Source organism: Schistocerca nitens, chromosome 2 (assembly GCF_023898315.1).
Source record: "Schistocerca nitens isolate TAMUIC-IGC-003100 chromosome 2, iqSchNite1.1, whole genome shotgun sequence".
Classification (NCBI taxonomy): domain Eukaryota; kingdom Metazoa; phylum Arthropoda; class Insecta; order Orthoptera; family Acrididae; genus Schistocerca; species Schistocerca nitens.
The window spans coordinates 470,748,355-470,775,204 of NC_064615.1; the positions used below are offsets into that span (position 1 = coordinate 470,748,355).

The window sequence follows — 26,850 nt, forward strand, 5'->3', positions numbered from 1 at the left end:
GGACTCTACAGATACGTCTGGTGGAGAGAGAAGAAGAATCATCAGCATCATATGTTGCTGCTACAGAAATAATAATAATAATAATAATAGAGCAAAGTAGATACATACTTTTCTGCTGCTTCCCCCATCTGTTCTGCTGGGCTGACTGGCACTTCATCATCCTGGCTGACTGACTGACTGACGACGATAGATTTTGAGCAGCTGCTGGGCTCTCCTTATATACACCCTGCCTACGTCATCATGATGCTGTGCTCCTATTGGCTGAACTGCACTCATATGACCTATTGCAGCGCTGTCTAGCGGGGAACTTGCGAACTAGCTCAGTTCTTTGGTCTGCTGAATCGGAGGCAGTTGTCTCTTGTGGGGTGGGAGCTTATATGTAGGTTTTAGAAATGACAGACAATTCTAGCAGAAACATGTTTTGATGCGTTGTGTACTGCATCTTTAATGCATCTCGATGCAAAGCATTTCCTCTTCATACGTTCAATCATTAATGCTCGCTTCCATTCTACATGTTTGAGGCTATCGGTGCAGTCCTCGGCTGTATGCTTACAGGCAACATGGCTTTTAAACTCCTTCCGGTCAGACACCAACAGCTCTTCGATAGAACACATTCTGCACAGCCATGAGGATGGGAATGAGCAGTTGCTCTTCAGTGGTATATATCGCGTGTACGAATATCCTTCCACTGCAGCGAATTGACATCAACTACCTGCCTCTTCCGTTTTGGGAGAGTGAATGCTTCATGTTGAATATCTCCACAGTTTGTACATGTGCATGAGCATGTGTTGGTTATGACATGCATCTCGGCTCCATCCCTCTGCATTGTCGCAATTTGCTGAACTGAATTCTTGTGCTTCTTCCTCCTACACTCTGCCATTATCATACTCTTCCATACCTCATGTAGTGAACTGTGGCTACAGGCCTCATTCGAATGTGTACATGTAATGCAGCTATTGAAAGCTGCTCCATCCTTCACATTCATCTTGATGATCGAACACATCACGATGGTTCCACAATGACAGCTCAGCAAAGACTGAACATGCGCCACCAATTCTGGTCACGTGAGTGGAGAAAAAAAAATTTCCTCCAAAATTCGAAATTCCCACCCATTTTCCAAGAGGATGACGCACCATCTTGCAAAAAAGTCGGAAAGGTGGGACCCATAGAAGCACATAATTCAGTTTCCCTCCAAAAATTCAAACTTCCCAACAGAGGGACGTGGCACTTTCCCGCCAAAAGCCGCCATCTTGGATAATGGTACTCGTGTCATCAGCTGACGTCACGGCCACCATCTTGGATGACCTCAGTGGGGTGACACACAGGTTGTCCCACTACTCAGGTCATCCTCCTCCACGATAATGCGCGACCCCGTACTGCAGTTCTGTCTCCAAGCTACAGGAAAAGCCCTGGACTACGCTTGATCGTCCTCCTTACAGCCCAGACTTATCACCCTGTGATTTCCATTTATTCAGACCGCTTAAAGGAGCTCTAGGAAGGCGATGATTTGAAGATGACGAGAGGGTGGAAGACTTCGTGCGCAACTGGTTGGTGGCACGACCCAGTTCTTTTTATGATGATGGCATCAAAAAGCTGCCCATACACTGGGACAAATGCATTTCCAAAGCAGGAGACTATGTGGAAAAATAAATTATAATTGCCTTGAGCTTTTCAATAAATGAATTTATGTAAAAAATAAAATCCCGTTTATATTTGATCCGCCCTCGTATTTTATGACATGTATGTTCAGTAACAACGTCACAAACCTAGCCAGAAACTGAGTGCAAAGCCCTTGAAACTGCAAAAAGCGAACTGCCACCTAGGTCATCTTCGTTTTATTATTTTTAAAAGAATCTTCTGAAATTTTCAAACCTTTTTTACTGGAATTTTGGATACTGAAGTTGGCAGTGCTGGAGGGAAAGGAATGCTTCCCTGCCCCCTGCCTCGCCCGTCTCACACATTCTAGCTGCCTACTGCAAATTTGTGGAATTATTTTTCTCTGGCAAATATGTGGATTGTAATAGGCTGTTGGAAAGGGTGGCATTTCCGGAAATATAGGAAAGAGCCGCGGAACTTTTAGGTTATTCTGGGCTAATCGTATCAGTGACCATTTTTATAAATAACAAGAACAATTGAGATTCTGAAGTCTGAAAAAAAAAACTCTTATCTTGGACTTGCTGGAGGCAAGACGTATTTTACGATTTGTTTGTAATAGAGTTATGGCTGTTAAGCCAGCTCTTTGCTAAATGTACTTAAATCTGTTTCTAATGCGAGACGATACGAGTGACTTACAAGAAGTCTAATGTTTATGTGCGAAGTGTGAATTTTGTTCTTTATGAAGCTCAAATATATCGATAGTTGTTGAAAAGTGTTCTTCGAGTACCTTATTATTCCGCAAGTAGAGAGAGAGAGTCTTTAAGGTTCCTGTAACAAGCATCTTTCTTCGGAGAAGAAGCTGGCTATCCAGAGAAGAAGATCGGCTGTGTACATAAAGTAAGTCGACTCGTATAAGAGAAGTGGGAAGTTTGCACATACACTTCACACACTCTTAGTCATGGTTCAAATGGTTCAAATGGCTCTGAGCACTATGCGACATAACTTCTGAGGTCAGCAGTCGCCTAGAACTTACAGCTAATTAAACCTAACTAACCTAAGGACATCACACACATCCATGCCCGAGGCAGGATTCGAACCTGCGACCGTAGCGGTCACGCGGTTCCAGACTGAAGCGCCTTTAACCGCACGGCCACACCGGCCGGCCTCTTAGTCATCAAAATCGTTCGAGTATGCATGGCATTTTATGACTGGCAATTGTTGGACAGATGTGCGTGTGTCGAATGAACGGCGAGTTGCCCGCACCTTCTCGAACGTGATTCAGTGTTAGAGGTAGATGATGTTTTAACGGACTTTGTTACTTTACAGTGGCTGCAGAATTTGGGTACTTCGGTTGCCAACAGATTAAAACTAACTTCGGTAAGTGGCGTAAATAACGGCCCCAGAACTTATTAAGTAGAAGTGAACGGATGTACACCAGCAAACATTTCACAGCCTTTTCTGTTTAATGTTAAGAGGCCGTGCAGAATACAGTGGTCTATGCAGAGCGACCAGTTTTCGTCCAAAGCTCTGGGCGAGACAGTGTTAGCACCTTTCAGCCAGTCGGCGATGGCACAATAGAGCCGCACACCCTACAGTCTTTCTGAAAGTAGCCTATTTAGATTTTTTAGATGAAATAATGTAATTTTTATGGGCCATCGATAGTTGGTGAAATGGTGAATGCTATGGGGTTTGGAACAACATAAGTGCAGACATTACATGTTTATTTTTGTACTGAGGATGCACTTTTTCATACGCTACTGACCTTACTTTTTCTCAGTTCCTCACTTAATAAACCACTGTCTCAGAAGTCTCTCACAATTGCATCTGAACAACTTGTTAGTGAGGTGACACTGTGTAAATTCTGCTATGTTTTGGCAAAAGAAGCAAATTTTAACATGGTAACAAGAGAAATGTGTAGGTTTTACTCAAAATTACCCACTCGTGATGGTTTTCTCCAAGTCACATATGGTTAACAAGCAAGACAAAAGTAAATCGCTGCTTTTGTTGCATTTCCATCAGAATTCTTTCCATATTGTACCCAAAGCAGAGGTGACAGATCATTTTCAATGGTCGCCACACAAGTGTGAGCCTGGAGGGGCTCCACTTAATATTTTTTTTTTTTTAAATGTGAGTGTAGGCTTCAGTTTACAATGGCACTACCCCTCCAGCACTCAGCATTTCCCCTACAACACGTCCCCATCACCCCCACCACTACTGCACTCCCCACATGTGCCCTAACAATTGCGCATTTACCAGCCAAGTTATTCTGCACACACTCTTGTTGAGTGCAACAGCAAGTGGTGGCCATCACTGCGCACAGTGTACAGACTCCAACATTGCCGTTAAACACAAGCAGTGGCTGGCCAGTGGTGCCATATGCAACAGTCTCGAAATCAGGAGATAGAAGCTTGAAAAAGCAGGCAATAGCAGTAGATACTAGACAGCCTATTCTCCATGCTAATGCTCCACTATCAAATGTTAATAGATTTAATATCAAACAAAAATGGCTACTGCAGTGGTTTCATAAACAATGTTTGGATAAATTCTATTGTCCGATACCACCCGTCGGCTTTGACCAATGACGTCATACGAAAGGCAAAGTTGCTGCAATGGACAATCTATGAATACAACGGATCATACTCGTAAACAAACGAATGTAGCATGCCATAAAATAATACATTTAATGTGACTATTATTTACGCGCGAATTTCATTTAAACGAGTTCAAGATGCCTCAAATAAATAAGAACACGAGAGCAATTATGAGTGCATATATTATATTTTCTACACGTACTGTAAAAACGATCTAAATAATGAACCGTCGAATAGTTGGATTCGGTAACTAGAAGCAACCTATGTAGGAGGTCATTTCTAGTTACCAATTGCAATATTACTGTTTGTTGCGCAAAAATCGTATAACATACCAGAAACGTGCTTAAAAAATGATCTTCTTAGTGAACTACGTAATACGACTAGACTTTCAAAAAATGAAAATCTTTACACACATTACTGCACACACAGAGAAATAAAACGCAAAAATGACCAAACCTTGCAACCGATAACTCTACTACACGAAAGTCACACCAGCTATAGTAGCTCCAAAGAACACTCAGTAAAATCGATACACCAGGAGTGACAGTAAAAATAAGAGAAGTGTTGCAGAAACATCGAAAAGGAAAACATAAAAGTGGCTACATAAAAAGAAACTTACCGCATATGAACTTCCGAAGGAGTCAAAGATCGAGGTTGACAAGGGCGAAATAAGGACATAACAAGAAATAATAATGTTAGAAGGTGAAACTGTAACGAAAGAAGCAAAATCCAGAATAAGTAATGAAAAAAATAATAATAAACACAATCTGCCAGGCACGAATGAGGTACCACACAAATCAGTTCTTCCCTACCACCCGCCTTCAATCAGACGCAAAATTTTAAAATAATAAAAAAAATGAAACCACGAGTCAATCACAAAAGCCCTCCGGCAAAGACACAGCAATACCCCACGGCCCACCATTGTAACCAGAAAATATTAAAACGACAGAAAAACCTCCCTCCAGAGAAGCCAAAGAAGTAGCACTGGCACAATACAGTAACATAAAAAACGCAACATAAAACAAGAAAAAAGTATCAGACCCACCAACAATTAACTAACAAAACTGGGCTTGTACATTTTGCTGACTACTTTCATAAATGCAAGAAATAAACAATAACCTTTAGGAATACTCTTCCTCCAACAGCATTCATCCAAATGGCCTTGCAACACAGAAATCCTTCTCTTTCCCCGCCCGACAATAGATTTTACAGCCCCCCCCCCCCCCCAATACCCCTCGAAAGTATTAGTACATGCCCCTGTCTTATAATCTTTAAACTGAATATTGTGATTCACGACCAAATGATGATAACCCCTTCCACCCAACCCCTTGTACGAGGCAAACCCATCCGACATGACTACAGAACCTTCTTCCACATATTCTTCTATTAAAGATGTCAAGACTTCCTTTGTCCGATTTGGTAAACCCTAAACACAACATCAGCACAATCTCCTCCAGAAACTACTACTCCAAAAACCCAAAGCCCAACAACCTCGTGCACCCTTTCGTACTTTCTCTTTCCAAAATGTGACTCATTTACTTCAACTACAACCACTGCCCCTACCCCCCACCCCCTCCAATGACCCCCTATACTTTATAGATTCCCTGCAGACTTCTCTACAAAACGAGAACCAGTCGACTACAGTGCCATACGAAACCCCTGCTTCATGCATGACAGATTTGCAAGATCATTCATAGCAAAAATAGTAGGTTAGCATGACATGAATTTGTCGGAAGTTCGTGATGACGCAACCTTCGTCAAAACCATATAATTTCCACGGACACTGCACTTGCAAAATTCAGTAAAGACGCCCAATGATTCCAAAAATTTTATAGTCGATTTACGGTCACTCATTTTCTGAAGCAGAATTTTCGCTGCAAAAACAACTGATTCATCCATAACGAACAGCGTCAGAAATCAAGCCTTTATAAATCACGGCTACTTATAAATCACTACTGCTTTCGTTGTGCCGAAAACAAATTATGAGATGAAAACAAAACAATCTACATCGAATTTTTAATATACACGCGTAACGAGGAAATCCAGAGAAATCATTTAAAGTTCATCGACAGCAATCTGCGGCACAAACAAAAAACCTATCACACATTACCTCATAAGCCGACGGGTGGTATCGGACACTAGAATTGACCCCAATGTTTTATATCTATGTACCTCTTTTATGCAATTATTGTTATTATTATTATTATTATTATTATTATCATTATTCATGTTGTTGTTGTTGGGGTCTTCAGTCCTGAGACTGGTTTGATGCAGCTCTCCATGCTACTCCATCCTGTGCAAGAATCTTCATCTCCCAGTACCTACTGCAACCTACATGCTTCTGAATTTGCTTAGTGTATTCATCTCTCGGTCTCCCTCTGCGATTTTTACCCTCCACACTGCCCTCCAATACTAAATTGGTGATCCCTCGATGCCTCAACACATGTCCTACCAACTGATCCCTTCTTCTAGTCAAGTTGTGCCACAAACTTCTCTTCACCCCAATCCTATTCAATACTTCCTCATTAGTTATGTGATCTACCCATCTAATCTTCAGCATTCTTCTGTAGCACCACATTTCAAAAGCTTCTATTCTCTTCTTGTCCAAACTATTTACCGTCCATGTTTCACTTCCATACATGGCTACACTCCATACCAATACTTTCAGAAATGACTTCCTGACACTTAAATCTATAATCGATGTTAACAAATTTCTCTTCTTCAGAAACGCTTTCCTTGCCATTGCCAGTCTACATTTTATATCCTCTCTACTTCGACCATCATCAGTTATTTTGCTCCCCAAATAGCAAAATTCCTTTACTACTTTAAGTGTCTCATTTCCTAATCTAATTCCCTCAGCATCACCCGATTTAATTCGACTACATTCCATTATCCTCGTTTTGCTTTTGTTGATGTTCATCTTATACCCTCCTTTCAAGACACTATCCCTTCCATTCAACTGCTCTTCCAAGTCCTTTGCTGTCTCTGACAGAATTACAATGTCTTCGGCCAAACTCAAAGTTTTTATTTCTTCTCCATAGATTTTAATACCTACTCCAAATTTTTCTTTTGTTTCCTTCACTGCTTGCTCAATATACAGATTGAATAACATTGGGGAGAGACTACAACCCTGTCTCATTATTCATACAATAAAATAAAATTGCAGGCAAAAGCATAAGAGCATAGATGACAGTGAGCATTATTTTCATTACTGTGCTTTATTACATACCAGATGTAACTTACCAAAATTGTTTCAACAGCCACAATTTACTTCATATAATCAAACAGCAGTATTAACGGTTTTAAGCCCATAATAACGCTTATCCACAATAATGCTTATTACACTTCAAATAGTAACAATGAAATAAAATAGATAAAAATCACTCAGCATTTACATGTGTCATGAAATTTTCCCACCAAAGACTGAAAGGCATGGTTATTGTTCCCCAGTATCAACATACATAGCTCTATTATGTCTCTTTAGCACTGAATTTGTAATCTCAAAGGAAAAACACTCGGAATTCTCATCCATCATTGTGTGTGCAATGATCCACATAATGTTTTGGTAACAACTTGTTTCTGCTTTTGGTGTTCATTGGCCCAATTGCAGAAAATACTCTTTCTGCGGCAGTACTACAGAGTGACCCAATAACAGGGCTGTATGCAACTTTGATGTTCTGGAGCAGATGCCATTCAGTATCTAATTGCTGAAATTCATAACCAGCCACAATTCTTGGAAAATATGTTATGGATTTTTGTTGGATCCAATACTTACAGTGACATAATTGCAGGATCCGTAAAAGAGAAATGGGACAAAATTTTCTGGACTGCTTCACTATAAAAATCTAAGCAATGTAGCTTGAATGCATATCTGAAACTTTCATTTGTTCCAAAGATATTTGCACCTTTCCTCAAGAGAAAGAAAGACATGAGGATCTCTGTGCAGTATTTTCACCAAATTTGAGAATTGCAGGTGTTTGTGTCAGACATAGCAGTCAAGTAAGGTGAGCAGTGAAGAAGAAATATTGTCTCTTAATGTATGCATCTGAGGTTCTTCACTTTGAATTTGCTCATTTGGTTGACTGAAAATCGATAGCACCAATTCCAAGGACTCTGCGTAGAGCTTATTTTAAGGAGATGAACTCTAAATACAGCTTATTTTAATGAGATTTCAGTTTCTGAAGAATTGTGTTGCATGTAAGTGACCAAAGTAAGAAAAGAACAAGTGCGTCACATTGCTGTAACACTCAAGAAACCACTGTTTGAAGGAACGACCACCTTGTTTGGCTTGGATGTAACAATTTGTGTGACTTGACTCTCACAAAAACTTGAAACTCCTGTAATACAGATCTGCTAGTATGAAGTAATTGAATATATCTTAAACCAGATCATCAGAGGCCCTTGGTAGTTTAGCACAAGCATAGTAGAAGCACATATTGAAACAATGGCACATGCATTTCATTATGAACAAACTAGGGAAATCTCTTTTCAAAGGGATAAACTGAGTTTTACTTGCCCATAATGACACTGGTTCTGTTGGCATTGAAACATTTTAAGTTTTTTTATATTGTGAAAGATGAAGTATTCAATCAGACAGTTATAAAGATTAACAGCATTGACCTCAGTTACTGGAATGAGATCTAAAAATGCATCTCCCATCCTTCCAAGTCCTAGGTCCAGAAACAACACACAAATGTTTAATACTACTGAGATCACTTGTTCATCAACAATTACTGTAAACTTATTTATGTGAAGCAAGCTACATACCATGTCTTTACTTTCACCACCTGTAATATGTTTCACAGTATTAGAGGCCTTCACTCTACTACATGTAACTTTTTTGACTGTTTCTGAATCAGAACATACTGACTCCAGTAATGCAGGCAAATGTTCCATAATGTTGAAAGATATGTTGTTCTCAGCCATAAATTCACAGAACCTTATTTGCACCTCATTAACTTTGTTGTTCACATTTGAGTCTTGGAATGAAAATGAAGTTACTTTCACCCACTTTACAGTACACAGAATTATTGCTCTTTTAAGATGTAGCCAACATTTAACTTTAACTTCACTTTCGCAATCACTTTTGTAGTTTTGAGTGTACTTTACTTTTTTACGAGCTCCAGGTCTACTAATTTCTGTGTTTAACTTTCATGAGAACAAACTACTGCAATACAAAGCTTTGCGCACAAACTGTAGGATTAGAAATATGCCACACACAGCTGATAGTGAATTGCGGCATCTTAACCTCTGCAGTGAAATGCAAGCCACTAATTGATAGCAGTAAGCACCATGATAACTGATTATGTTGTTTATAAGTTCAAACCCTTCACTCATACCATTCCAGTAACTCTAGAATGTTGACACAAAGTGGCACACCTTACCATCGCCATTACTTTATAACGCTTTGACTCTATAATTTTAGCTATGAAAATACAGGTATCTGGGAACAGCTTTACTTTTTGTAACAAATAACGCTGGGGCTACTGCAGATTTATTTTGACAGCATAATAGGGAAATAAATCACATATTTTATTTTTAGCTTAAGACTATTATGAGAATCTCCTAAGAATCTAGAATGAATTTTTCACTTTGCAGTGGTCTGATATCAAAACTCCTGCCAGATCTGTCCTGGCAGACATAAAAGAGTCTGTTTAGCTTCTCGCGGTCATATATAGGATGGGTAACATTACCCAGGCACGTATTATAAACAGAGACTTTAAATGATGTCCATGTGAGGAATAAACTTAGAGCAACTAGTCAGCACTTAGAATTAACAAGAGAAAAGTTTCTGAGGTGAGGGATTCTCAGAAGGGCTGTCCAAATCTTAATCAGTATCTCAAGAAATACGACTTAATCAAGTGGTGTACCAAAATTCTGCAAACTAAAAATTACTCTGAATGAATAGACACAAACATGATAAACAGGAGAGATACTTTTTTGTTTTTTAGCAGTCAGTCCTTTAAAAAGCAGGAAAGCCAAAACAGTACATCTGATAACAATGTGGCCGGCTAATGCTCTGAGGAATTTTTCATTGCATATTTCCTTCAGTTGGTGTTGACAAGAATAGGCCCTTCTGCTAACAATACCTTAAGTCTTTTGCATATTTGTGATGGGCACAATTTACAGTGCAAGGAAACTGCTGATGGAAAATGTCTCTGACACTGCGCTTCTCTACATCAGTTATATGGGTATTGCAAGTTTATTTCCTTTTCATCTGAGCTCTGTTTGCATTAATTTAAAACACAGTACTTATTTTTCTTATATGAACTGCTCTTAAACATTTGCATTAAGTTAAAACCACAATATCTAGTAATAGGCCATATTTAAATGGTCCTGAAAAAACTAAAAATAAAATAAGTCTGCCGAGTTGAATAAGTTAGAAAGGCAATGAGAAGACGAGGGCTTGCTGTATAAAGTAATGGCTTTGAATTTTTTATGTAAAAACTCTTAACTTTTAAAATAAAACAAACTCTATTCACATTCTGCATCTTTATTCTTCTTGTATACATATTTATTTCTGAACATAGTCATCCGGGTGACGAACACATTTCTCCCAAGAGACCAGTTGTTGATACTGTTGCAGTAGAGCTACACTATGGATACAGGAGAACATACCAATAAGTCAGGCAACACAGTTATGAATAGATAACATTTTATTACGAGAGAATACATACAAGATGTCTACACAATACAAAGGTCAAAACCAGACACTGTTTGATCTCTAGTCCCACAGATATCCCACTTTAGAGCTATAGCTCTTTGGTCTCTGACATCGATAGTGTTGTTGTCGCCACAGAGCCCCTCCTCCCCATAGTACACAGCGCTATTAAGAGAGGTGACTGGCCCACATCGACTGTGGTGTAGTTCAGATGCAGGTGCACGTGACTAGTCATGCCATGGCTCGCTGCAAAACAGGGCATGGCTGGACCATTTCTCACTGTCTGTAATGTGGTGGAGGCAGCATGTACTTGAAAGAGCCACGTGTGCTGGAGGTCGTAGTGTGCACCTGAACCATGGCTGCATTGGAGCAGGTGGTGGCGGTAGGCATCGCTCGGGCATTAACGAGATGCTGCAGGGGAAAGGGGCATACTGGTTGCTAGGAGGTGTCAATAGATGCAGTTTAAATACAGGTATGATGGTAGGGCCCCGCAGTTGACATGAGAGGGTACCCCCCCCCCCCTCATTCCAAAATTGCCACCTGGGCCAGACACCCCGCATGCACATGAGCCCGCTCACAAGTGCTCGAATGAATCTAATGTAAACAGTTGTGATGCTACACTCACGGGAGGCAATTTGTTGTTATGAAGCATTGCATAGTCTTCCTAGAGCCTTTGATTCATTTTGCTATTTGCAGACGCTTCTATGAGCACTGTGTTTTGTTGTTGTATGCGGCACATTTCCTTTGCAACGGAAGTTTTATTTTCGTTTTTTTCTCTAGTTAATGTTTCATTGCTGCAGTATTATTCTGCAATAGCGGTATACAGTAATATCCTTTGTTGGAGAACCGGTTCTTGCCAGCCAAAATTACAAAAATTTAACTGAAAACTAAATCAATGAAAAATTCCCGGAATTCTAAAAACTTCCAGTGTTTTTCCCAGTTTTCTCCTGGATGAAAAAATTCTCGGTTAATTGGTAGTGATTGCCACAGGGCAGCCAAAGGGGGATACCAACGGATTGATGGCTGTGAGACACATGGTCGATGACCACTAATATGTATTTACGGCTTTGTGATTTGGGAAGTGTGCCAAACAGACCCAGACATATGTGCCACAATCGAGTGCATGGTACCTCAAAGCGACTGAGTGTCATTTGTGCATGACACCCGATTGAGCTGTGTTCACATGACAGACAGGCCTGCACTCATGTATGGCAGTTTCATTTGGTATTAGGCCACATGAATCATTCAGTCATCAGCCATATCATTGGTTGAACACTTGGGTAAGCCAGGTTGTGAATTTGGTCAAATAGTGCATGTAGTCTGGTATGAGGGGGCTCACTCTATTTTGTGAGACCTCACACAGTAAGCAAACATAGATGCATCATAGCACACTGCTTGATGCATAAGATTAATGTGTTGTTGATGAGTTTGGTGATTAATGGGCTGATTGGTTGATCATGAACAAGGTAGTGTAGTCTATGCGGAAGAAGATCGTGTTAATGCAAGAGAAGTAACCTGCAACAATATTATCAGCTCCTCAAAAATATCCAACATTGGTAGTATACTGAAAGATCAAGTAAAGGTGACAGAAGTGATGGGTTGATAACCTCTGATGGATTGTGTATTGCATCTGCTACTGGTTTATGGTCCATATACATCACTACATGTCTTCCTTCAATGTCCTTGCACAAGAATCATACCGCTTCATACTCCATGTTTTGTTCTTAGTCAAATGCAGACCACTTTGACTATGAGGTTTTAAGTTTCTTTGAGAAAAAAGGTACGGATTGCATCTCGCCATCTATTACTTGCTGCATAGACTGCATCGACAGCCATTTCAGTTGCATCTATTGTGACCATGAAGGGTGCATCTGGAAGGGATGGGCAAGCACCATTGCTTTTCCGAGGTCGGCTTCTGCTCATTTGAGTGCTGTTTGCATTTGCAGTGTCCATACCAGTTTCTTCCTGCCATGCATGTTTGGTCTGGCGAGAGCATTGGTGAGTGGGGCTTTAATTTCAGCCACATGTGACTGATGGCAATGGTAAAATTTGAGAAGTCGAAGGAATCATTGTAAATTGTGATATTTTTGTGAAGCTGTAGCTGTCAGATGAATTCAGTCCATTGCGGTATGGGTTTAATGCTTGGCGTTCAGAGTGTGTCTGAGAAAGGAACCTCTGATTATTTCAGTTGCATTTTCTTCATTTTTGATGACCCAGTCTCTCAGAGGGTGGTGCGAACTAATTTGAGCTTGTGCGCATGGTCTTGATTGTTGTAAGAGGAAATCAAGAGATATGCATAAGACCAATCTAATTTAAAGAGAATACCATCAATTAATCTCTACCATGTTTGAGCAGCATTTTTCAGACTATAAGGCATGAACAGGATTTTGAACAGGGTAATGATCACTGTTTTATCATCTTCTTTATGCATTTGGTATTTGCAGATATGACATTTTGCAGTCTATCACACTGAAGACTGCACCTGTGAGTGAATACGTGAAGTACTGTGTGTTGAGAATGGGGTAACTACCCTATATAGTTCAGAAATTAAGCACTCTGTAGTCACCGCTAAGTCAGAGAAAATTGTTCTTTTTCAGGCCAAGTTTAATGGATGACACTCAGGACCTGTCAGAGGGGCAAAAACAATCCCTGACTGAAGGAGGTCATTGATTGCTGTCTTGAGTGCTTGCAGGAGCTAATTGGCATGCCTTGTGGCAAGTCTGTGGGCCAGGGTTAGTAAGGAAGTGACGCATTGTGCTGTTGCAAATGGCGCACTGGTGAGCATTTGTGCACATCATGTAGAGGGTAGAATGTGGAGTCCATGAACTGGAAGGCGAAACAGAAAGTGATAACTAACCTGTGTTTGCTGTGCTGAGTTGTGTTGCGTCACCAGCACGTCTGCTTGGTGGCGATCCGATGGGGTGGGGCCGTCAAGAGGGAGGGCAGTCGCTAGCATCTTATGTTACTCGAGAACGTACGCGAGATCCCATATCATGTTGTGAAGTTGAAGGTTTAGGTTTTCATTATCTCTGCAGAGAATCTATGATTGTTGATGAGTGTTGAGGTATTGGTGCTGTGTCATCATGATTGTGCTGACGACCATAATGCTTTCTTGGGTGATAGTCAAGCATTTGTCATTAACATTGTTAATTAACCAGTAGATTCCAAGGAGGAGTGCACTGCCAGAGGTGAAACCAGGGCAAAAAGCCCAGTGACGAGATGTTGGGTCTCACAGCAGCTGCTTGTTTGAGATCAGGTGAGAGGCAGAACATTGAAGGAAGTCCACAAATAATATGTCAGCAATGAGGAAAGTCCATGAATAGTGCAGATTTCTGCCGAGTTGAAACATGTGATTAATTGATCCACATACTGAGATCATGGAGTTGTCAGCAGCTCGTGTCCAGCTAAATATGTGTGAGGTAGCTTATTGTTCATGTGTGGCCCAATGTGCCTACTTCGCTCCACACTTGGCATTTTGGAAGTAGAGAAGCCAACAGTTGCATGCAGCGAAGCCAACAGTTGCATGCAGTGCTATCAAATTGCATTTGGTAGCAGTACAGTTGTGTAGCACTGGCAGTGGGGTTGAGTGTCACTGTGTTGTGAGCTGCAGCATTGATGCCACATGTAACTGGCAAGATCACAGGTTAATGTAAGTGCGATATAAGCCATTGCACATGTGAAATACTGATACATTAATAACCAGTGTAACCACCAGAATGTTGAATGCAGACATGGAAATGTGCATTAATTGCATTATACCGGTGCTAGATGTCAGTTTTTGGGATGGAGTCCCATGCCTGTTATGATTGGTAAGTCGGTACAGGTCCCTACAATGGAAAGTTTGTATATACTTTGTAGTTTAAGGGTAGATGTGCCCAGTACCCCCTTCCCCCAATACTGCAATGCCTTACTATTTCTAATGTTGAAATGTTTGTAGATTCTGGTGGGTGCTAAGGCTTAAGGCCAGCGCTCTCTGCCATCCCCCTCCCCCTCCTGGGCCTGTGCATTTGTGTGCCTGTTGTGTTTGTGGCATACATGCACCACAACAACAACGAAGTAAACAACAGCAGAATAAATACCTTAACTTTCCTATCATGCATACAATAATAAGAATGTGTGAAGGGGATTATGAGAACTAAAAATATGTTTCAGTCTTAAGTTTTGTAATCGTAACTATTCTTAAAGGCCACTCACTAAAGCAGTTAACTGTAGAGTGAAAAGATAATTATTTACGCTCTGATCAGATGGTACCGATGCCAGAACCATCTAGTGGCCCTAACACAATATACAAGTGTTACCTTTGCAATACTACCTGACAGTTGTATCTTATACACCATTTAAGGTGGATTTTCAATGTTTACAATATGCCCAGCTTATGTAAACAGATGTGCTACTGTGTTTTTGTTATGTAACAATCATCTGATTGGACATGGCTATTTGCCCAAGGTGCTTGGTTTTTAAATATTTTAGTTCAGGCAAACCTTTTGTAATGTGCTATTTTTTATGTACATGACTACTTGGTGTGAGGTCCAACATAAAATGAACACATTTCATAACAAAAAGATATTTTGAAGTATGTAAATGAACAGTTTCACTTCCATTTTTGTAATGCCAACCCTATTCCAAATATCACATCTTATGTTATGAGACATATTCCATGTACATGCACTTTTTTACAAACCTGAAGATGAGAGCAAAGTCTCTTGAAACTGGCTGTTTTAAATAAAGAAATATTCATGCGATCTTGGCTTTAGTATGTGTTTAGCAGGTAAAACAGATCGTCCCTTCTGTCTTCTCAAAATGAGAAAATTCAAGCCATTGTTTGTATTTTTTTTTCTCACGGTTTCCTAACGTAATTTTAGCAACCTCCCTTTCTCCATCCCCACATTCAGTGTCCCTTGACTGGATTTACTGATAAATTTTCTCTGTAATACCTTTTAAATTTTCTCTGTAATACCTTTTAAATTTTATCTTTTTCTTTACCAAAATAAGATATAAATATTTCCAAAGGATTGTGCAGTTACATTTGTAGTTTTGTGTGTGTGTGTGTGTGTGTGTGTGTGTGTGTGTGTCACTGCCACATTGTGAGCACAAAGATACTTTTTCTTTTTATCGATTTCTGATCATAGCTTTACTTATAAGGGTATTCAGCTTTGAAATATGAAAATACCACATTTATGTTCAGGCAATTTAACATGTACATGCACGCACATATACATAAAAAACTGCTAAATTGCTCTGAACTAATAGTGAATTACTGAGACTTTGTTAATATTTACGGATGAACATTGATGTAAAGGAGTAAATGACAAGACAATAAGAAAGTTGATTGAATATATGAAAAAAGCTTATATTCTGAAGTAAGCATCACAATTTATTTTCCATCTGAATAAAAAACTCCACAAAATGTGTTATATTTAAATCTGATTGAAATTCCAACTACAGAACAATGGAATGTTTAGAAAGCTCTCAGGGTCTATCTTACAATAGGTATATAGGAATGTAGATACCACATTTGTCAATGCAAACAAGTGTCTCAGCTGCAGAGACAGAAATTAACACACTTCAATTATTGCTTTTTGAAGTGTAACACCACAATACCCTAGTTGTGAGAAGAACGTATTTGCATGTTCCAGGCTCCTTCCATGCTTTAGGAAATGAGTATAAAACTAATAGCCTTACTTCAACTGATACAGTCTTTAGGGCTGCACTGGTCCATACTCAGTAAACAATCATATGACTCCATTCTTCTCCTTCTCCTTCTCCTCCTCCTCCTCCTCCTCCTCCTCCCCCTCCATTCATTTCCAATGTTCTTTATTCTCTTTGGTCCAAGCCTTCCCTGTCTTCAACTTCAGCTATTCCTAGAAATCTTTGTACATTCATAATTTTTTCTCATGCAGATTGTGCTCCTGGATATCTTTAGGAGAAATTTCCAGTTCTCTTGCATCTTTTTCAACTTTCGTGAATCTTGCTCCACTGATGTCTGTTATTAATTTTTACATACAGCAGACCATAATATTTTAGTAACATACCATCATCATGATTAGCACCATAATATACTACGTACAGCAGTTAAATGTTGGTGTTGATTTCAGTAATTATCAAAAATTACTTACAGAAAAGAAGGCACTGTGTAACAATAGCTCATTTACAATAAAATGGTTAGAATAGCTGTCTTAAATACTAACAATATGGAAAGGATAGATTGCTACTCACCACATATAAGACGCATTGAGTCACAGACAGGCACAATGAAAAGACTGCTCTACTTTTAGCTTTCAGACAGAAAAGTCCTTCATCAGAAGCGACACACACACACACACACACACACACACACACACACACACACACACACAACTGTTGTCTAAGGTGGCAAAAGCTTAAGTTTAACAGTCTTTCCATTGAGTCTTTCCGTGGCTCAGCACCTCCTCTATGTGATGACTAGCAGTCTACCCTTTTCATATTATTATTATTGTTGTTATTATTATTATTCCATCCTGGACTTCCCATCATTTTATCTTACAATTCTTCAGTGTGTGTAAATTACTGCACATACGCTCTATCACAAATGTGTAGTATTACGAACATAGAACAATATGTTCATCATATACACAAAATTTCACTTGTTACAGTCCTTCAATTGTCTACTTCTTGCATAAATAATGGTGTACCATATCTCCTTTACTTTCCTGCTGCAATTCTCTTCATATGATTAAGGGCACTCCCTGCCTTGAACCATTCTATATGCTGCTCGTTCAGTGTGTGATTCAATTGTATCTGTTCTTTCCTGCCATCTGCATGTTTCAGTTCTGCAGTTACAGGCTGAAACAAACAGCAAAATTTACAATCCTGCAGCATTAAAATATTGTTAAAAATGTGTTAACACAGAGTGAGCAAAATGCCAAATAAATAAGGCTTTCATATTCTACATTTACAGTCAGCAAACCACCAAAATGTATGTCAAAGGGTACTTCCCACTGAACCACATATTAAGGTTTCCTCAACTTATGGTCTGTATGAACTCCTTGAATATCTCTGTGCACATTGTAATTTAATCTTGTCTTTACAGTATCTAGGGGATCAGTATGTAGAGAATTCTAGTATATTCTTAGATTCTTCACTTAGTATCGATACTTAAAGCTTCATAAATAGAATTTGATGGTGTAGTTTATGTGTCTCTACCTCCTCTGTATACATTCAACATCCACTGTTAGTCCTATTTGGTGAGGTTAAATACACTTAAACAATATTCTAGGATGTGCTGCTTGAAAGTTTTATAAGCAATTTCCTTTCTAGACTTCTTTCACTTCCCCAGTATCCTACCGATAAACCAAAGTTAGCCACCTGCTTTACCCATAACTGAGTCGATGCAAGCGTTCCATTTCAAAAAGCGACAAACTATTATACTCAGGTTTTTAGTGAGATAACCGACTATGACTCACTCTAGGATACTTAGTTTCTGTGTTTAGTGAAGTGCACAATTTTACATTCCTGAACATTTAAACACGTTTCCAATTGCACAACTTTGAAATCTTCATGCGCTGATAAAATATTTCTGCATTTTTTCAGACACTTCATTATAGGTAACTGCATAATATGAAAAAGTCGGATGTTACTCTTAATGTTGTCTTCCAGGCCAAGAAGTATTGCATTAACCTGACAGCCTCGACTAGGATGTCATGTGGGGAAAGTGCAAGTTTGGATTTACATGGCCACGTTTTCAGAATCCATGCCGGTTGGCATGGCAAAGGTCATTCTTCTCAAGATAGCTCCTTCTGTTTGACCTAGTAATACATTCTAAGATTCTGCAACAGAAAGGTACTGAATGGTAGTTGTGTGGATCACTTCTGCAACACTTCTTGTAAACAGGTGTGATCTGTGCTTTCTTGAAACTTCCAGTCACAAATCTTTGTTTGATGGTTCTATAGTATATTCCAGTTAGCCGGGAGGCTATTGCAGTCACTGACTGTGTATAGAATCACACAGGTACTGCACTTAAGGTGTTTCTCAACTGTCACAAATATCACTGTTACTCATCTTTGCAGTGGTGCCAGAATTGTAATGTACCCGCAATCCTGGAAATTCCTTTAAAAAGGAACATTTGAAAAACAGAATTCAGCATTTCTATTTTTGCTTTTGCTATCCTGTGTAAGCCATGAGTGTATGGGCACTAACCTTGGTATAGCTCACAGGCTTTGCATACAACCAGAATTATGGGTTCTGGGAGACATCTTTTCATAAAACTTTCCTACAGCAGTTAATTATGGCTTTGTACATTGCTGTTTAGACAGACATGTTTGCCTTACCATTTCTGCACCCACACTCTTGTGCTTTGTTTCACAACTTGTATACAGCAATCATTGTTTATTTACAAGCGAATGTATATCACTGAGGCTCCTTCACACGAAGAACTGTTCTACCAAGTATCCAATACTTGGTCAACCTCCTAGCCTTTCTACCTGTTCATGGCCAGAGCTAAATGTCTGAAATTGCTCTAACAGATATGAACTGACAGTCTCTTTGTACTTTGGTAATCATTGCTGGTAAAACCACCTTATGGTCACCAAGACTAGCTTCAGTGTGTAGCTCCTTAGAGGGTCAGGTCTATTTGTTGTTACCATGAGATTTAATGCATTTCCATCACACACACACTTCCAACTGTCTGTTCTAGATTGTTTTCAGAGGAGGTATTCAGTACCATTTCGCAGGATGTCGCATCACATCCCCTTACAATACCACTATCAATTTTTGATGATTGATGAGTCTTCCATGATGACAGTATGATTGGGGAACCCATGTATTAGCAAGCTGAGGTCCTCTCTACAGTTCTCTGTTATATATTAAGACATAATTACCCCAAAAGTTTCACTGTTGCCAACTTCTGCAGCTAGTCATTAGAATTTTAGTAGACTCTTTTTTGGATCTTACAAAAATATTTCAGGGTGTCCTACATACATCAATATCTGAGCTTGATGGATAGCCACCTCATTCAAAATATCTTTTCGTGGAACCCACACAGTGTCTGTGGTGTGGGTAGCCACTTCTGATGTGTAGTACACCCCCGGTCCATATAGGGTACCCCCAAAGCTGAGCCACAGCCCAGCTTGCCACACAACATTCAAAGTCCATGGTTCATAAATTCCACTCAAATCAAAACCAGGGGGGCCACAAACAGTTTTGGAAACAATTCTGCATATTTCCAGTTACTAGACTGACCTAAGTTTGGCTTCTGAGCCCACACAACAGCCATCATTTGTTCCAATGTGTACCACAATATGCAGTTGGTTGTACCCTGTTCCACCTGCCAGAAAAGCCTCTTCAATGTGTTAATGAAGTATCCACACAAACACAGTGCACCGTCTTCCTCCCCACACATTGCTGCCATTTTTATATGAAGAATCATTATTCACTGCACATTCAAACTATCACACTACAGCACTAGCTCCTCACTGACGTGTCACAGCAAGCTTTCCAACAGGCGGAGTGTGTCTCACTGCCCCAGTTGTAAATTTTGTTGGGAGGCAGCACCAGAAACTTGGGGATGACTGCAATATTCTGATTTTGTTCTGGTCTCTGGTTTCCTTGTACAGTTATCTTTAATGAGCATGTCATCACTGATACATTAAAACCTAATTACTGCTCTGCAAAAACATTTCAAAAGAAAGTGCAACATTATATTCCCCTTTATAAATGAACATAATTCAACATTATCTCAAGTAGCAATATAACTTCAGAGTTCAAGCCATTAAAGCAGTCATATTCTTTTGCTCACTGAAATGTATAGACATCAAATGAGAAATGCAGCTGTTCTTTACATGAATATAAGAACAACTCATTCATCAAATTTCATTATGTAGGAATCCAAATTAGAGAACTATAGAGGGACAAAACCAACTACCTTAAATCACACTACCTCAATGAAATACTGATGAAAAATAAACTTAGGTTGACAACTTACAAAACAATGTTGAAGGGAAGGTAATATTTATACATGTATGAAATAGCATTCTACCAACAATATTGTGCAGGATAGCAGGAGCAAGTGTGATATGGGCATCTGGATCAGAAACATCAATTGAAATAATAACGCAATAAATTCCAAAAAAGAATCCAGGAATGTTTATTCATGAAATGGGAAGTACATCTGAGGCATCTGGGGAAGCAACTAACTGCTTAGGAAGGTAGCCACTATGACCAAGTCTCAAGGATGGCATGCGAGAGCAGAAGAGGGACATGTTTGCAGGTCAGGTGTAGGCAGGCAAGAGAGCGAGCCAGCAGCATGCAGTCCTGGTCTCACACTCGCATTGGCCGGGGACTGTGAATGAAGTCCGTTCACGGCATCTCACGATTAGCAATCCTTACCATGAGAACAGCAACAGGTCAGCAGTGCCTGCTGAAGCCTTGGGTAGGTTGTGAGCAGTCTGCACAGTATCTCAGCTCGGAGCAAAGGAATGGAAATCATCAATAAGCGTTTTTAAAATTTACTGTCCCTCCCCCTCCCAGCATGTGGTTCCTGTACAATCTACAGGCCAAAAGAGGGTAATTTATATTAACAGGCTAGCAATGAGGTCATGAGGCAGAGTGAGTGTTTTAACTATGAGTACCTAGCTATCTTCAATTTTTATCTCGTGAAAGATATTCAAGATACCATCTTAACTACGGAGAAGTTGTTGAAAGAGAAATAAATTATCAATGCACATCAATCCTTACCTTTCCAGGGGCAAGATTTTGAAGTCCAAGAAGTGAGATCTTATCTGAAGCCTGTATTTTGTCATAGTCTGCAGGATTAGCGAAAGTGAGTGGCAGTAGACCCTGCTTCTTCAGGTTGGTCTCGGCAATACGAGCAAATGACTTCACAATGATGGCTCGACCACCCAAATAACGAGGTTCCAGTGCAGCAAGCTCCCTGCTGCTTCCTTCTCCTGAGAAACATTTAGTGTTGAGTCACATAAGGAATAATAGTCTTTTCTTTCGTTTGTCTTTTTAAAACAGAACACACACTCAGACACTCTCATTAACTCCTTAACTTTTTTTCAAATTATGTCCCAAAAAATAATATTTTTTTATTACTGAAAAACATCTTATAATGAATGACATTACATAAAAACATATAAAGATAGCTTTAAAAGCTCAAAATAATGAGTTACAAAATTCTGAAGTTCACCAATAATAAAATCCTGAGTATACTCATACACTGTACTTTGACTAAAATATCCTGAAACTTGAAGACATTTTTGTTAGTTTCCGTATAGTTATGGAGTCTAACCGTGTATTTCACAGTGGCTTCCCGTGAACCTGAATCTTGGAGGAGCTGGCTGGAGCACAGCGGATGTATTTATCTCATACAACTGGTGAGTGCTTGTCACTCAACTGATGAACTGTCATCACTTTCAGTCTCTAATCAGGGTGTATACGCAGATAAGGAAAAAATTCATGGATTTTTTCCCAGATCTCCCGGTTAAAAATACATTTTCTCCTGGGTGAAAATACACTTTTTCCGTGTTAATTATACTTTCCCTTGGAACAGTGAAACTTATCCTTTGAGTGGATATGGTTTTATACAGCAGCGGAGAACTTTCCAGCACTTTAGAAAATGAAACTCAGGGGGGAAAAACACATTTTGGAAAGATTCTGCATGTGCAGTAACATGTACGCTGCATATTTTCGTATTATCATAATTGTTGTTGTAATTGTTATAACCTTAGCCGAGTGGTGTGACTGATAGTGACTGAATTCACACAACAGTGTGAATTCAATCACTACCAGTCACACCACTTGGCAAAGGTTATAACAACAGGGGGTATACGACCCGGGACAACCGGGAGAACTGGGAAAAACCTGGGAATTTTTTCATCCAGGAGAAAACCGGGAAAAACCCAGGAATTTTTTAGAATTCCAGTAATTTTTCAGTGTTTTGGTTTTCAGCTAAATTTTTGTGATTTTGAGTGGTAAGAACCAATACTCTAACAAAGGATATTACTGAATCCCGCTACTGCAGAATAATACTGCAGCAACAAAACATGAACGAGAGGAAACAAAACGAAAATAAAACGTAAGTTGCAAATGAAATGTGCCATATACAACAAAACACAATGCTCAAACAAGCATCTGCCAACAGCATAGTGTGTCGAAGGCTTAGCAAGACTAGCAATGCTTCATAACAACAAATTGCCTCCGATGAGCGTGACGTGACAACTGTTTAAATTAGAGTCGTTTGAGCAGTTGCAGGTGGGCACTTGCGCATGCGCAGTTTAGTCGCGTATGAGTACTACGTTGTCCCGGTTATGGTTACAGAAGTGTGGCTGGGTGCCACTACCTAATATTGCCCCGGTTTGGAAATATAGTAAATCTGGGGCTGATGCACAGAGCAGTTCGAGTTGTGGTGGGGAGTTGAGTCGTCTCCACGTGACCCGTGTTTACGTTCAGTGATTTTGTTGTTTTGTCTTCCTTTATTGCTCTCACGTTAAATGATGATGAAACGGATTTTTGTGGCCGGGAGCTATCAAATGAATTAAAATACGTTCGCTTAGTAACGGAAGGCTGAAATATGTTATTAGTTTCAGAATTTTTTCCAGTTTTCTGACAGTCAACCATTAATCGCCTTGCAGAACAATGAAGTTATTTTTGTCGGTTTGCTAAAGAGATTTGGCTTTTATTAATCTCTTCTGCTGAGGCAGTCAATGTACTTGAAATGAAGTGTTTAATTTCATACTCTTGGCTGGTTTCAACTGATCACTGCATTTCAAGTGCATGTATGGCATTATACCATAATAAAGAACCAAACATGAGATAATACAGCACTGGTACTCCAAGAAAATTTAGATCCGAATGTGGACATACTTTATGCACTATAAGCCGAATTATGCATTTTAGTGTGGATCACGAAACTCCGATGCTCTTGAAGTACCTTCTGATTTCTTGTTTCTTTTATGACATGATGTAAGATATTTTAATGTTTTGTTTTACCCTTACGAACAAATGGGCTTCCTGCGTTATCATAGCTGCGCAAGCGAGGTGATGCCTGTCATCGGGCGCTCTCTTGCAACTGCTGAAATGAAAGTATTTCTAACAGGTCGCGGGAAAAGATTGCGAATGGTGGTTTGAAAAGTGTTACATTCAAAGCAAATTTCGTTTTGCGCAAGATGAACTATGTGCGAGAATGTATGATGAATTTCTTAAATCACCAAGCATTTGACTCCATTTAAAAATCAACTCTTTGAGGACGACCATTTAGAAGAATTTAGAGCCCAGATCAGACATTTACGTAGTTATTAAAAATTTTACTGGCACATTTGTGAGATTTATCTTAATTTAAAGCATGAACTTTTCTTATTTGTGTGTTCACGCTACTTAAGAGTGATCTTGCTATTGGCTGACTACATCACGTGTCCTATGCTGTCATCAGCGGGCGGCTTACAAAAGCGCATCGCAATCTCGATTTCAATGCTTTGGAAAGTGACATGCGGTGTTTGGTGGAATTCAAATTTATACCTTCATAATACGAAAATATGCAGCATACATGTCCCGCCTCCCGGGAGTTTCGTTTCCTAAAGTGCCGGGAAATTCTACGTTGGTATATAAAACCATAAACATTCAAAGGATTGATGAGTTTTACAGTGACTAGGAAGAGTATACTGTCACTTAACACGGAAAAAGTGTATTTTCACCCAGGAGAATGTGTATTTTGAACCGGGAAATCCGGGAATTTTTTTTCTTTGTCCATGTATACATCCTGAACAATTACAATATTCTCACAACAAGATTGGTTGAAAGTTATGAACAGGTTGAGTGGTACAACAGACACATTAATCACTGGAAAAAAGAAAAATCGAAATGACAAAAGAAAATTCTGATCTTCGTTTAAGCTTCCGTTTTTCTTCCCTGGGGAATAAATGGTTTTCCCACCCCCTCTTCTCTGTAGAAAGGCAAGAAGCACTTGTTACAAGTCAATGTGAACGTTTCTGTAGGTCTGTTGTGATAACAAAGAAAAAATAAATTATGTTAAGGTAAAATAACTGGAGTAGCTGATACAGTTCTTACTGCAACAACACATATTGCATTGCTGCTTTAACACCAATCCACCACACAGCGTAAACAACAACAACAAATACATAAGGGACAACCAAAAAGTTTCCATTCAAAGACTGTACAGTTCAGAATCCACCCAGGAAAAACTGGCATAAGCACTGAGGCAATCATCCCACTCATGCATCAGTTTGAAGATACCTATTTGGTAAAACAAAATGTCCTCCTGTGTGGAGAAGTCCGTAACTACCTGCTGCACATCCTCACCCCAAACATACTGTTGACCCTTCAAGGTCTTTTTTTAAGGAACTGAAGGTGCAGTAAGAACAGCAAGAGAGATCACGACAAGTGGGAGGGGTGCCCTAGTGTTTCCCACTTGAATTGGTGTACCTTCTGCAGTGCTACATTTGCGATATTATAATGTGTGTTATCATGAAGCAGCAATACCCCTAGTCGCAGTTTTCCTGCATGTTTTGCCTTAACTGCAAGCTGTAATTTCTCCAGCGTTGTGCAGCACCATTCTGCAGTGATGGAGACACTAGGTACCTTGAAATAAATAAGCAATGGGTCTTGGTAATCAAAGAACAGAGTGAGGATCACCTTTCCCACAGATGGATGGCTCTTTAACTTCTTGGAATGAGGGGATGGTGAATCACACCTTTACATCTTTGACACTACCAACTCTGGTTCCCAGTGGTGGCACCATCTTTGGTCGGCTGCAACAGTGCACTCAAGGAATGTGTTCCCTTCAACACTGAAATTCACCATCAGGTGCTTCAAGCAAACAGCCACCCAGATTGTTTTTTATTTCGCATCTAATGCCTGGGGTATGCATTAATTAGCTGCAGAACTTGCAGTAGCCTGACTCCTGCCAGATAATGTGTTGCATGCTACAAAAGCTGATGTCGAGACCCTCTGCTAGTGCACAAATAGTTATGCGCTGGTCTGCCCTAATCACATCATCAACCACCCACTTGTTGTCCATAATTGATGAGGCTAGCCTCCCAGACAGTCTGGTGTCTTGTGTCAAATTGTGACAAGGACGGAACTTGGCACACTATTCCAAAATGATGATTTTTGACAGACATGCTGCACCACCCACCTTCTTCATTCTCTAATGGATGTCATCTGGTGCTTGTCCTTCAGCAGCCAAGAAAAGAATAACAGCATGTCTGTAATAACGTTGCACAGTTCATGTTTCCACATTTACCGCACACATGTTGGAAAGACACAAATGCCACAATTATCCCTTGCCTACGTGTTGGTGCTAGTGCACCTTCATCAGAGTTGCATTGTGTTGCATACACGCTGCAGCAACGTCCTCAAATGGAACTGTTTATGACTCCTTAGGCCTATAATGACTAGCAACAACGTGGAAGCAGGTAAGTTTTGTTTATCTCCAGAATCATCTGACACACCACCAATTTGTGTTTCAGCATGCTAATGGCTGTCAATTTTCATTGTGCCCACTTACCAACAAACAAGTCTTAGTAATGTATGAGACACCAGTGAAGCACACTACTCACCATAATTCTCATCTCCAACAGCTACCCAACGAATACCCTTAGCTTTGTAAGCTCTCGCGACATCTGGGACTGGTCCCCATTCACCAGTAATTTGATTTTTCACTTTGTTCATTTCACCATTATCAGCATTCACAGCTCTGAAATTCAAGAAATAATCAATCAACCAAACATTCATTCACTCGCTTTGCTACAGTAATGCCAGAAAATTAATGTACCTCAGGTTTCCAAATATGAACAAATCCCTGGGTCTTACAGTGTACACAATGGGAAAAAATTATATATGTATATTAATCCAATACTTCCGCTGTTATGATACCACCAGATGAAGAGACATGACAACCATAATCAAATTCAGCTTGCTCAGAAACTGACATCTATCTTACAGGGTGATCCATTACTCATTAACTGACATAAGTTTCTACTGTGACCAAGATTAATACTGACCTTAACA

At 39.7% G+C, this 26,850-nt stretch overlaps 1 protein-coding gene across 1 annotated transcript in view; it reads right to left on the minus strand.

Annotated features, from left to right (window-relative positions):
- Window positions 1-16,209: 16,209 nt before the first annotated feature.
- Window positions 16,210-26,850, minus strand: part of LOC126236388 (probable aconitate hydratase, mitochondrial) — an 81,340-nt gene continuing 70,699 nt past the window's right edge. The window contains exons 13-15 of the mRNA XM_049945674.1: window positions 26,400-26,536; window positions 21,559-21,770; window positions 16,210-17,670 (exon numbers count right to left, since the gene is read on the minus strand). Coding sequence (XP_049801631.1) covers window positions 17,530-17,670; window positions 21,559-21,770; window positions 26,400-26,536 — 490 coding nt within the window. The 3' untranslated portion in view covers window positions 16,210-17,529. The remainder of the gene's footprint in view (window positions 17,671-21,558; window positions 21,771-26,399; window positions 26,537-26,850) is intronic.